This window comes from Blennius ocellaris, assembly GCF_963422515.1.
Source record: "Blennius ocellaris genome assembly, chromosome: 5".
Classification (NCBI taxonomy): domain Eukaryota; kingdom Metazoa; phylum Chordata; class Actinopteri; order Blenniiformes; family Blenniidae; genus Blennius; species Blennius ocellaris.
Genome location: NC_137654.1, coordinates 18,221,374 through 18,233,183, shown reverse-complemented (window position 1 = coordinate 18,233,183; position 11,810 = coordinate 18,221,374). Strand labels below are relative to the sequence as shown.

Genomic DNA, 11,810 nt, shown 5'->3' with positions numbered 1-11,810 from the left:
TCCATCTTTCAGGGTTTTCAGTACCAATCGATCAGCTGTTATTCATAGAGGAAGTTTCAGAGACGTGTATCCAATTCAAAGGGCCTCAGAAACGATCGATAACCCCTTACAAAGATAAATAATCACAAGCATAAATATGTAAACATTATATGTAGACTGTACATGATTGCAGACAAACAAAACACACTCATACAATGCAGAGTAATTAGATTTAATGAAATTATAAAGGGGGTCACCAGACTACCTGAAAACAAACCGAAGCAACCATAAAAAGGCAGCTGAGTTATATTCAGATAAATTACTTTCATGTCATAAAATAATTTTCTGATATAGTGATAACCACTCTGACTAAGAATATCTAACACTCTACACCCTACAAAACAATTGTTTTCCAAAGAAAAAATAAGGAAATATTTATTACAACTAAGAATCAGTACAGAGGTAAGACACAACGAATGCAAATATAAAATGAACATTGTCACAAAGCAGAAGCAGCTGGCTCAGAAAGACATGAGGTCCTCGTCTGTCTCTGGAGAAACTTTAGTATTTTCTCCGGTTTTAGTCTCTAGATGAGGTTTACTCAAACTAAAGTATATGAGCCAGAGCAAACACAATTTTTTTTAAAATTTTCTCTCCATCAGCAACTATCAACGGCATCTACGTTCAACAAGAGAGCTACAGCAGTATGGCTCAGATAAACTAATCCTAACTTATTCATGAATAAATTATAGGAGACAGATAGACCCCAACAATCTGCCCTTATGTTTAGATAAATTCCTTTTCAGGGAGACTTTTTTTCCATTGGAGTGCTGTGTTTGTTGTAATTGCTTGAAAATTACATTAAAGCTGTCAGGAGTCTAGATTAAAAAAGATCAATTATCAACTGCAGGCCATAATCTGTAGTAGTTCCTGTACATTTTAGAAAATTAAGTGCGAATAAACCTTTTTGACTAAAATAAGCATCACATCCTAAAATGTCACTCAACAACAAAAGGTCATTGAAAGATCTAAAAGAATGAAAACAGCTCAAATGGCTAAAACTGTTAAATAATAACCCAATGTCAGCAGTTGTCTTTAATTTTAAGGTTGAACATATTTTACTGTTCCAGTCAAACTATATTTGGTGGAAAATCCCTTTATCTAAATCATCTTCATCTAATCAATTTTATGTATTTGTTGTGATTTACACAATCAACATATAAATTATCACATTGATGCTATTACAGTCACGTGACAGTAAGGTTAAAAATGCAAAGCTCACTGTGAATTATGAATTGTGTGTGAATAGCAATATATTACCACACTGCATATTATCATATTTTTCATTTTCATAATTTATCAAGTGTGTCTAACATATGGGCCATGGGCCAAAACCGGCCCACAAAACAAGAGGATCCAATCGCCCCTCCAAACCACCAAGCATATTGTAAACAATTCTAAGAAAACATTGATGTATTTCTTCAGAAAAGCGTTCAGACACAACACAACATGCTGATATATCAGTGATGCTGCCATAAAACATAGTTACCTCATTGGAATCAATGTAGCCTCAAAGCCATTTTTTTTTTTTTTTTTACAGTTTACTGTATTTTACACCAGAGGGTTTCTTTAAATTGGCTTTATGTTGAAAATGTATAATAATTTACGGTCGCAATTGGTTTTGTGAAAAATATAGACATTTTCGACACGTACACTCTGCACCACAACAAAGAAATAATTTACCCACTCAAGATGAAATTTGGCTGAATGTGGCCCCTGAACTAAGATGTGTTTGAGACCCCGTAACGTTTTATTTAATTGTGTAAATGCTGAAGATTATATATTTTTTGAGGAATTAACTATCCCTCCCAGTTGGATGACGTCGTCTTTACAAGGTGAGCGGCCCTCGCGCAGCAGCCATTTTGTTAGCTGGCTCGAGGTGACAGAGGTTAGCCGCGTGCAGCCGGAGGTATGCTCAGTCCGCACTCGCGATCTGGAGTCTGATTTTCGCAGATTAAAATCGGTCGCTGGCGTCTGTTTTTTGGACAGGTTTCTCGGCCCGTCGCTCGCAGACCGCACGGGGGTGTTTGTTGCGGGTGAACTCCGCGCGCTGCTGGACGCTCATTCATTTTACAGCCGTCTCGATTTTGCTAGCTCATTAGCTAGTAGGCTAGTAGCTAGCGTGCTAGCCTGTTTACGTGCGTCGTTCGTGGTAAATAAAACGTCCAGCTCTCATGGCCGCCAGCTATTGAGTTGTGAAGCGAGTTGTGGGGCGTGTGATTCGTACAGTCCTCTCTGCGTTTGACCAGCTTCGAGCAGCATTCGCTTTCCCTGGCTGAACAGGAGCAAACTTTAGCTCGGATCGACGTCTCCGGCCAGCGCGCGCGTGTGAGAGAGTGATTGTGTTTGTCTCGGTGTTGTAACACTAATTCATCAAGCTGGATCAGCAATCGGCCATCCTGGATACTATGTCCGAGCTGTACATTCGGGTAGCTGAGGACGAAAATGAGGAGCCCATGGAGATCCCTTCGGAGGACGACGGGACGGTGCTTCTGTCGTCGGTGGCGGCTCAGTTTCCAGGGGCTTGCGGGCTGCGCTACAGAAACCCGGAGTCCCAGTGCATGAGGGGGGTCCGGCTGGTCGAGGGGGTCCTGCATGCACCAGAGAACGACTGGGGGAACCTGGTCTATGTCGTCAACTACCCCAAAGGTGAGCCATCGGTCTGAGTACCTCTCTCGTCTAATTTTAACAATGCGCTGGTGAGAACTGAGCCCATTGATCAAAAGCAGGAGAGAAAATGAACCAGGGTTTGTCCAGCAGGCAAGTTCCTATGTTCCAAGACCCCCCCCAATACTATAGCGGTAGACTGGAAAATACACACAGATGAGTAATAAATCACTTCAACCACGCTCACAATGTAAACATGATCACAAGTTAATATGCTATACTGCGAAAACTCGTAAGGAAATGCAAAATGAATCGATGGCAAAAAAGATTTGTTCATATGGACTTCAATAAAGGATTCATCTAACTTTTGTAGTGCTTTATACAGTTTAGGGTAGGGAACCCTGGTCCTCGAGGTTTTCAATGTTTCCTTGCTCAACCTCACCTGAGTTGGCTGGATGAGGCACTGCAGAAAGCTTGATAATGAGCCAATAATTGCCGTCAGCTGTGTTTGCTGCTAGGACACATTTTGAAACCACGCAGGAGTTCGGCTGTGGAGGACCAGGGTTCCCTACCCCTGGTTTAGGGGCTCTGGTGGTCACCCCAGACAGATCCAATCCAGTCATAGGACAAACGGAGACACACTCGCTCATATTCATATCTGAGCAATTTAGAGTCACCAACCACTGTCTGGAGCATCAGTTTTGAATCCTCGGCGTATAACTGTAGACTTTAAGGAGCAGGAGAGGTAACAACTGTGACCGTAAAGTAACTCGGTGAAGCCCATCAAAAAGTCTTTAATATGACTTAAGTCGTGGAAAAACATTCTGACCACTGACATAAATGTCAGTTACCTTTCAGGGACAGGCTTTAATATTATTGAACACTGTTTTAAGTTGCACTGTGTGCGACTTTACCGTGGCCACTGTCACAAAAATCGTCAGCTGCATCTACTGTGGGATTCTTCATTCTGTTCAGTTTGGGTGAGGCTCTTTATTTCGAGATGGGGCTTGATTGTCAAGCAAAGAAAGATCCACATTCGTAGTTTTATGTGGTCTTGTATTCAAAACAATTGGTGTAGTAATTTGATTTAAGCGGTACTTTTTACAATTAACCCAAGATAATTCAAGGCTGTTGCACGTTAAACTGGACCATGTGTTGCATATATTCTGCGTCTCCACTGACGTATCCTCAATCCACAGGCTTTACATTGAAAGGCAGGTGTGATGGAGTGTTACTGACATGTGCTGGTTTTTTTCTTCCTAGATAACAAAAGAAAGATGGAAGAAATTGATGCCGCCTCGGCTGTGAAAATTAAAAGGGGCTTTCAGAAGACGTCAGATCTCATTGTCCTCGGATTGCCTTGGAAGACAACGGAGCAAGACCTGAAAGATTATTTCAGTACCTTCGGGGAGGTCATCATGGTGCAGGTACTGACACCGCGTCTGTCTTTTGATAAGCCTTAGACTTTAATAAGAATATGCCGCACGCTTATCAGTGTTGTCGCTCACTCGCCTCAGGTCAAGAGAGATGCAAAGACCGGCAACTCGAAAGGCTTCGGGTTTGTGCGCTTCACTGAATACGAGACCCAAGCTAAAGTTGTTGCTCAGAGACACATGATCGATGGGCGGTGGTGTGACTGCAAACTCCCCAACTCAAAGGTAAACTCTGCACCCTTTATCTGAGATTACGTTGTAAGGCTTCGTACAACTTGACATTATATAGAGCAAACACCAGTCTCATTTGTCATCGTTCAAGAGGCAGAAAAGTTGCTGGGCATCATTTTAAACGTGACGGTGCTTCTTTGTCCTAACAGGCTTGTCCAGATGAGCCCCTGCGGAGCCGTAAGATATTTGTTGGCCGCTGCACAGAGGACATGACTACTGATGACCTGAGGCAGTACTTCATGCAGTATGGTGAAGTCACAGATGTCTTCATCCCTAAACCTTTCCGGGCGTTTGCATTTGTCACATTTGCCGACGACCAGGTGAGAGTCCCCGTGAATGTGAACACACGGTGTAATGTGAAAGAATTTTGAAAAAGATCCCATACTGGGAGAAAAAAATCACATTGAAAGCAGAGATGGAGGCCGGTGGCGCTGGAAGCTTCACGTGGATTTGTAGCGTTTCGCACCATTTTCATGTGGCAGCTTGTTTGTGTGCCATTGTGACGCCTCAGTCACACTTCTGTGTTGAAATCAGAGGTAGCAACAGGTGAGGCAGTGTCTAGAAATGGGTGAGCTGCCACAGCCAGGCCTCCTACACACACACACACACACACACACGCACACGCGCGCGCGCGAGTTACCTGTTGCATGTGTGTTGCATCTCTGTAGAGGGAAAATGACGCGCTGCTCCATGCTGCAGTCGCATGTTTCTGTGTAAATCGAACAGAAGGCAGATGAGATTGAGGCTCTATTCCAGCGCTAACCATAAGTTCTCTTTGGGAATTGAAATCTGTACTCGGGGATCAGACTATTATGCACACATTTATGATTCTGCTTTGTTTTCTGTCACAACACACTGCAAGTATTACATGAATTAAAACATCAAGTGTGGTTGTCTGCACGGTACTGTGGAGGTAATCTCCATCTCGCCCTTCTTCCACAGGTTGCCCAGGCCCTGTGCGGAGAAGACCTGATCGTCAAGGGTGTCAGCGTGCACATCTCCAACGCTGAGCCCAAACACAATAATAGTAGGCAAATGATGGATCGTGGGCGGTTTGGTGCCGGTGGGTTCAGTCAGGGTTATGGCAGTAGTCGTGGGGGGCTGGGCAGCAGTAGTGGAGGAGTTAACTTTGGGGCTCTCGGCCTTAATCCGGCAATGGTGGCCGCCGCGCAGGCGGCACTGCAGAGCGGTTGGGGAATGATGGGCATGCTTGCTAACCAGCAGGGTCTAACCACGGCGGCAGGCACAGCCACGACCACCCGAGACCAGACCTATAGCTCAGCTAGCACCAGTTACAGCAGCCCCAGCTCGGCCAGCCTGGGCTGGCCCGCAGGCACTAACACGGCCTCCAACAGCGGCTTCAGCTCCGGCTTCGGCACCTCTATGGAGTCCAAGTCTTCTAGTTGGGGAATGTAGATGGCTCTAAAATGATCTTTTCAGTTGCCATTAGTTTAATCTGGTAAGTATACCTTTAGGGTGGAAACGCCTATATCTTAAGTTTGTTATTATTTGAACCACACACACACACACACACACACACACAAAAAACACTGCCTTTTATTTCGTTAAAAAGATTTATACTTGAGTGTGACTGATTCTGTAGTCATGCATTGAGTGGGTGAAGAGATTAGTTTGCTAGTGGAAATGCAACGCTTACCTTTTGTTTTTGAGAAAATGCTTCACAAAGATGGCTGTGCATGCAAGATAACGTATTTATATCCATGCACGAGCATCTCGAGAGCCCCCTCCTCCCCTCGGCCCCTTGTTAAGTGGGCTTTAATACAAGTATAGATATATGTATGCATTTGATTGTATCTTGTTTGTTTTTGTTTATCTTTTTGGAATCGCCTTCATGAAAGTCTCTTCTGCAGTTCACCAACTGTTTCCCAATTTCCCGGGAGGAAGCGCCTCATTGGCGGCAATGTTCGACAGATCTCAGTATCAGTTCCCCTCCTCCCATGTGTAAATGCATTGTCATCCAAGAACACAGCTTCACTCTGCATATACTGTGTTAGACGGTGGGTGTTGTCTTTTTTTCCTCTCCCCCCTTTTTTTGGGATTGTACAAATCTTTGTCTGCTCTTGTCGCTTTTCGAGATCGATGAGTGGGATTGGTGTTGGACCGAGTGAGTGAGCGAGCGAGCGGGAGAGCAAAATGAAAGAAAGCACGTGTGAGGAGGACTGTCTGTGCAAGAGGGTTTTTTCGTTTGTGTTTTCTTTTCTTTTCGTAAAGAGACAAATGCCTGCAAGAGTTTGGGAAAACCTGTGGCTTTTGTGCGAGTGTGAGAGGAAGAAGCACGTACGAGTGTGTTCCCAGTGGTCATCACAAGGACATTTATTGCATCTGGAGATCCCTAAGGTCTCCACTTTCTCTCATCGCTTTCTGCCAACTTTTAATTCTTTAAAAAAAAAAGCAAAAAACATTAATGCTAATAATAATCATGAAAAATGTCAAGTGCTATGAGTAATTGTATCCTTTTGTAGCTTTCTCTTGCTGTCTGATTTGACGTGAATGCTGTTTGCTTGTGTGCTTATCTCCCCCCCCCCCCCCCCTTGTCGCCGCCCTCTGTCTGTGTGAAAATGTGACTTTGTGTTGGTGGAGTCAGTCTGTCTGGGGGAAAACACTGAAAGCGTGTTGGAAGTTTGCGAGTGGGCTCAGAGGCGGATGTGGTGAATGGTTGACCAGCTCCCATTTTGAAAGTTTGTTTGAAGTGGATACGAATGCATTTTTTCTATGTTTTGTGACTCAAAAGGGAAGTCTGAAATAAAATTTGACTTTGACTAGGTATGATACCCTGTTGACAGTGACTTATTTTTGACCCCGCAGTAATTGAAATGCCAACACTTTAATTCACATGTATAGGGTCCTCGGACATGGAAAGGCCAGGTTTTCGCCTGAATCCAGGTGGGAGTCAGTAAAGCAGGAAGACGGAAGACTTTGTTGGGGGTGCCGCCGCAAACCACAATGGGATTGCTGCACGACTGCCTTAATCCAGAAAAGGATCTTCTCCACCTCACTAGCAAGAAACCTCGGACCATCCCAAATCCAATATTAGAGCGGACCCACGTAATTAGCGGAGGTATCTCCTCACACCTACAGATGTCACAATTCGGACCAAACTCACATCTGCCGCCTGGAAGCAGATTGCTCGTCGTCCTCTCTCAATTTGTTCTCATTTGATGCTTTATTCATTTACCTCCCCAACACTCGCTGATAACCTATGAAAGTGTTTCCCGACTCCGTTTGTTTATCAGTGTGGTCCTAAAAGGGTCTTGACGTGTTCTTCTTATTTTGTCTGTCTTGAATGTTAAGTGGTTGAACTGTATCAGCTGACTGAGTTTTTAAAGAGACTTTCTGAACATGCCAGCAAGAATCAGCACATTGTAATTGAATTATTAGCATTGCGTTTTAAAAGAAATAAAAATAAAAAAGTTTGGAGTTTTTAATCATCTGTCGTCTCTCTATGTAGATAAGTTTTGTCTTTTGTTTGCCTGAGCTTCATCTCCAGCTGTCGACTGATTTGTCACTTGACTTTGATTATTTCTTCTGGCTGGTTAGTTGATGTACTTCAAGTTTTGGTCCTGTAGATGCTGCTGTTTTGTTTTTTGTTTTTTGTTTTCCATTGAGATACAGGACCAGCCCCTGTATGAGCAATTAATCGGCTGCCTGCTTCTATTTTAATAAGCTTGAAATTAAAAAGTAAATTTGAAATCCCTCACTGCCAGACTTATTGATACCATTAGATGCATGTTAGTCTAGACTTGTATGTTCCGGTTGAAGGAGCTGGAGTCGAGAAGTTTGGTCAGTAACTGGGAGCCGTCGACCATTGAGGCGTTTCTATCACTTTTAACTAATGCACATCAAACATGACAATCTTGTAGTTTATTGCAGTAACATTACTTGTCATCAAATACAGAATCTATTTAGTTCATATCAGACTCGCAGCAGAGTTTTAAATTGATTAGAACATATTACAATAAGATATTTTGCTTGTAAAGAGACTTTAATGGAGCTTTTGGGAAACTGATGTTCAAAAGATTGAATATATTTACTGTTTTATGGGCTCATTTCTGGCAGGTGCACATTATTCATATACAACAGACTTTTAATAAGATGGATGTGTATGTAGGAAGAAGTCTTCCTGTATAATTAAATTTGTGTTAATGAGCTCACAGAATTGTGCTAGTCTGATCTAGTCCTCCAGAGGGCGCCGTGGTCGTATCATAGGCTTACATACAGACAGAACGAAAACCACATCAATAAATGATCCATAAAAAGAGCCATTCACCACCACAAAAAAAAAAAATCACTGCAGTGTCGTGAGTTCACACTGGAGTGGATTAACTTTCTCTCTTGTAGCAGGTTGTGAAGATTTTGTGTTTTCCAGGAGATGATGGTTGCTTCAGTCTTTACTGACAGCTTCCTACTGGTGTACCCTGATCCCTTGCTCTGCACTTCCTGTAAACAAAATAGAAAGTTTTAGTATTACACCTCCAAGATCATGTAACAGTAAATCTTCAGCAAGCAAAACCCAAATCAGGTAAACATCTGAGAGGGTGGTCTATATATAATAAACAGAGTCCTTTAACATTCCACACATAGATCTTCCAGTAAAGGATGAAAGCAGCTTGACGTGACAGGAGATTTCATGACTATCTGTGTCCAAGATCACATTTTGAGAGTTTGTGATCAATCTGCTCAGAATCACATTTTAACTAACATCACAGGGAGTCTTAGAACGAGTTTTATTGACAAGCGGAGGTGGAGAGGATCATCACTTTGTGATCCACTACAACACTTCCAGGATAATTCCTCCTTTAAAAAAAAAAAAAAAAGCAACCAAAAACAACAAAGTATAATTTGGAGCTTGTCACTAACAAATCGTCCCAATATTCTGTTTTCTTTTCTGGTGTGTAACAAGTGTAGTGAAATTAACAACCCTGGGTGAGAATTTGGTGGTAAAGATGAGAGTCTGACAGCTGGAGGCCCATGAGAATCCACATCTAAACCATTTTGAGGAAAACAAATTATTGGACATGATGCTCACTGCTATACCAACATTTAAGAACGGCCAGAACTCAGTAACCGGTGTATTATTGCATGATCTTACCTCCAAGCTTGGGGATCATTAAAGAGGAAGACGCTGGTCCATTATTCTAACAGACGATTGCGTAGAGAAAAAATTTGAACAAGAATCCGTTATGGCCAAAATAAACCCTGCCTGGAGAAGCAGCAAACATGACCTTCAGAGAGAAGTCAAACTGTACACTGCAGTAAAAGTCGGGTATTAATAGTCCTCCTCTGTGGCACTGCATTCTAGACTCTCAACATGCACTGTGAACTCTCCACCATGGCATCGACAAACAACTTTCACATCCCTGCACTATGCAGAATGCATTCATTTTCTTCACTTTGTAACCAGGTACAATTGAAACTACTGGAATACAATTTTTTCTTAGAGGTACATATCAAATACATGCATACTGATTGAACGTAGAGACATAAGATGAGTCATTTTCATAAAATTTATTGCCATATTTGTTGTAAAAAAATCTTTGTGGTAGATGTGTTTTAGTCACAATTCTACCACAAACGTTATGTACTGATGTTCTATTTGCACTTTATAGTCACTTACGGTATTTGTGTAACCACACTAAAATCTTATTGTATGCATTCCATCATAGGCAGTTCTTCTATTACTTTAGAGTTTTCAGAGTTTTGGACTTCATGCAACCATTTGTATCCTTGTCCGCCATTGTTCTTATCCCAACGTCTTCTCGTGCAGGGAAAAGTCATGACAGGGGGATTCTAATCTATCCGGTAACACAGTAATAAATACAGTGCAGTGGATTTCTTTATATATGTTCTGTACACCAGATGTACACCTCTTTATGAAAGAGAAAAGCCTACAAGAGATAAATGATGTGCCAGTAATGCAGTGTGTTTGAATCAAGCTTCATCCATCAGATTTGTTAATATCAGGAAACTACTACACAGATGAGACAATGAGAACATTGTCTGTGTTCCACAAACTGAGGATGTATGGGAATGTTAATTTCCACCACAACTTCCGCCTCAAGATCACATGTGTTTGCATCATGTTGGGTTTTTTTTTTGTTCTTGCCCCCTTTATACGAGAAGACAAAGAGGAGGGCCTTTGAAGTTACACAAAAAATCCTCAAATAGAAAGATAACACCAGTGTGAGGAGAACCAAAGGCAGTGCAGCTCAGGTGAGGCCGTTTCCTGTATAACAGCAGGTGTATAAACAGCTGTCGCACACATTCTCACTGCTGTGGGTCTCCTGAGGAGTCTGCTGCAGAGCAGCTGCCACTGTTGTGTTAAAACGGATCAAACTGATATATCTCTTTGGTTTTTGGGAACGAAGCTTTTGTTTAGAAATCAAACAATTCTTCACTGATTCAAAGATTTATTTGTGCCTGTTTGAACCAAATCCTCTCCATTCATTGAACAAATACACTGCCTGGCCAAAAAAAGAAGTTGCTCTAAAAAAAAAAAAAAAAAAAAGGTCTCACACACTAGTATTTCGTGGGAGCACCTTTAACTTTGATTACGGCACACATTCACTGTGGCATTGTTTTGATAAGCTTCTACGATGTCATAAGATTTATTTCCATCCAGTGCTGCATTCATTTTTCACCAAGATCTTGTGTTGATGGTGGGAGAGATTTAACCACCTCTTCACAATTTGAGCCCAATGAATCCTGGCATTGTCAACTTGGAATATGCCCCTGCCACTGGGGAAGATTTTTTTTTTCATTAATTCAGTCTGAATGTATTCAGTCGATTATATCTTTACTATTTTATAACTAATGACCACCAAACGGAGGTTTTGAAAAATATCAATCACAAAATTGAAAATCCTTGTCCAGTATTTTGTTTGTTTTCACTGGAAAGTTCTACCTTTAAAGCATTTTAAAGTGGACAATTTGCAGAGTGTTCCCTACAAATTAAATTTTGCAACTGCTTGTCACACAGTTTACGCACACACACACGTCTGAGTGATGGGGGGCCACCTGCTGGACGGCCACTGAAACTGCAACACATCGTGCATCTCATTGGGTCAGTTACACCAGTGTTTTTCAACCACTGTGCCGCGGCACACTGGTGTTCCGCGATATATAGTCAGGTGTGCCGTGGGAAATGATCCAATTTCACATTAAAAAAAAAAAAAAAAACATTTACTCTCACAGCCGCTGTCAGCTGTGAGAGCAGGGTGCAGAGTAATCGTGTATAAATACTGTGGCAAGCGCTGAAGAAGAATTGCTCTGAGTCGAAATTCTATTCTGCCATCTGAACACCAGAGGCTTTTATTTTGACATGTAACCGGAACTTCATAACAGGATGACACTCCACACAACACATTTCTCACTCATGGTTGCGCACCAATATTTAACAAACCAAACCAAACTAGACGAAATAATTAACTACAACTTGCAATATAAACAACCCACCAATGCCTATTCCAAACCCAAGACAAA

The 11,810-nt window shown here is 42.1% G+C and overlaps 1 protein-coding gene across 2 annotated transcripts; it reads left to right on the top strand.

Annotated features, from left to right (window-relative positions):
• Positions 1 to 1,923: 1,923 nt before the first annotated feature.
• tardbpa (TAR DNA binding protein a) lies at positions 1,924 to 7,964 on the top strand. 2 transcript variants are annotated; one of them, XR_013936621.1, is made up of 7 exons: positions 1,924 to 2,688; positions 3,910 to 4,073; positions 4,164 to 4,304; positions 4,460 to 4,630; positions 5,253 to 5,337; positions 6,182 to 6,328; positions 7,173 to 7,964. XR_013936621.1 is itself a non-coding variant. In XM_080496218.1 (5 exons), exons 1-5 carry the CDS (start codon positions 2,448 to 2,450, stop codon positions 5,724 to 5,726), a joined length of 1,191 nt encoding a protein of 396 aa, XP_080352344.1. In that variant the 5' UTR covers positions 1,924 to 2,447; the 3' UTR covers positions 5,727 to 7,165. The 2 variants fall into 2 exon arrangements, 1 of the variants encoding a protein (XP_080352344.1); XM_080496218.1 differs by lacking the exon at positions 7,173 to 7,964 and having other exon boundaries at positions 5,253 to 7,165.
• The last annotated feature ends 3,846 nt before the right edge of the window (positions 7,965 to 11,810 follow it).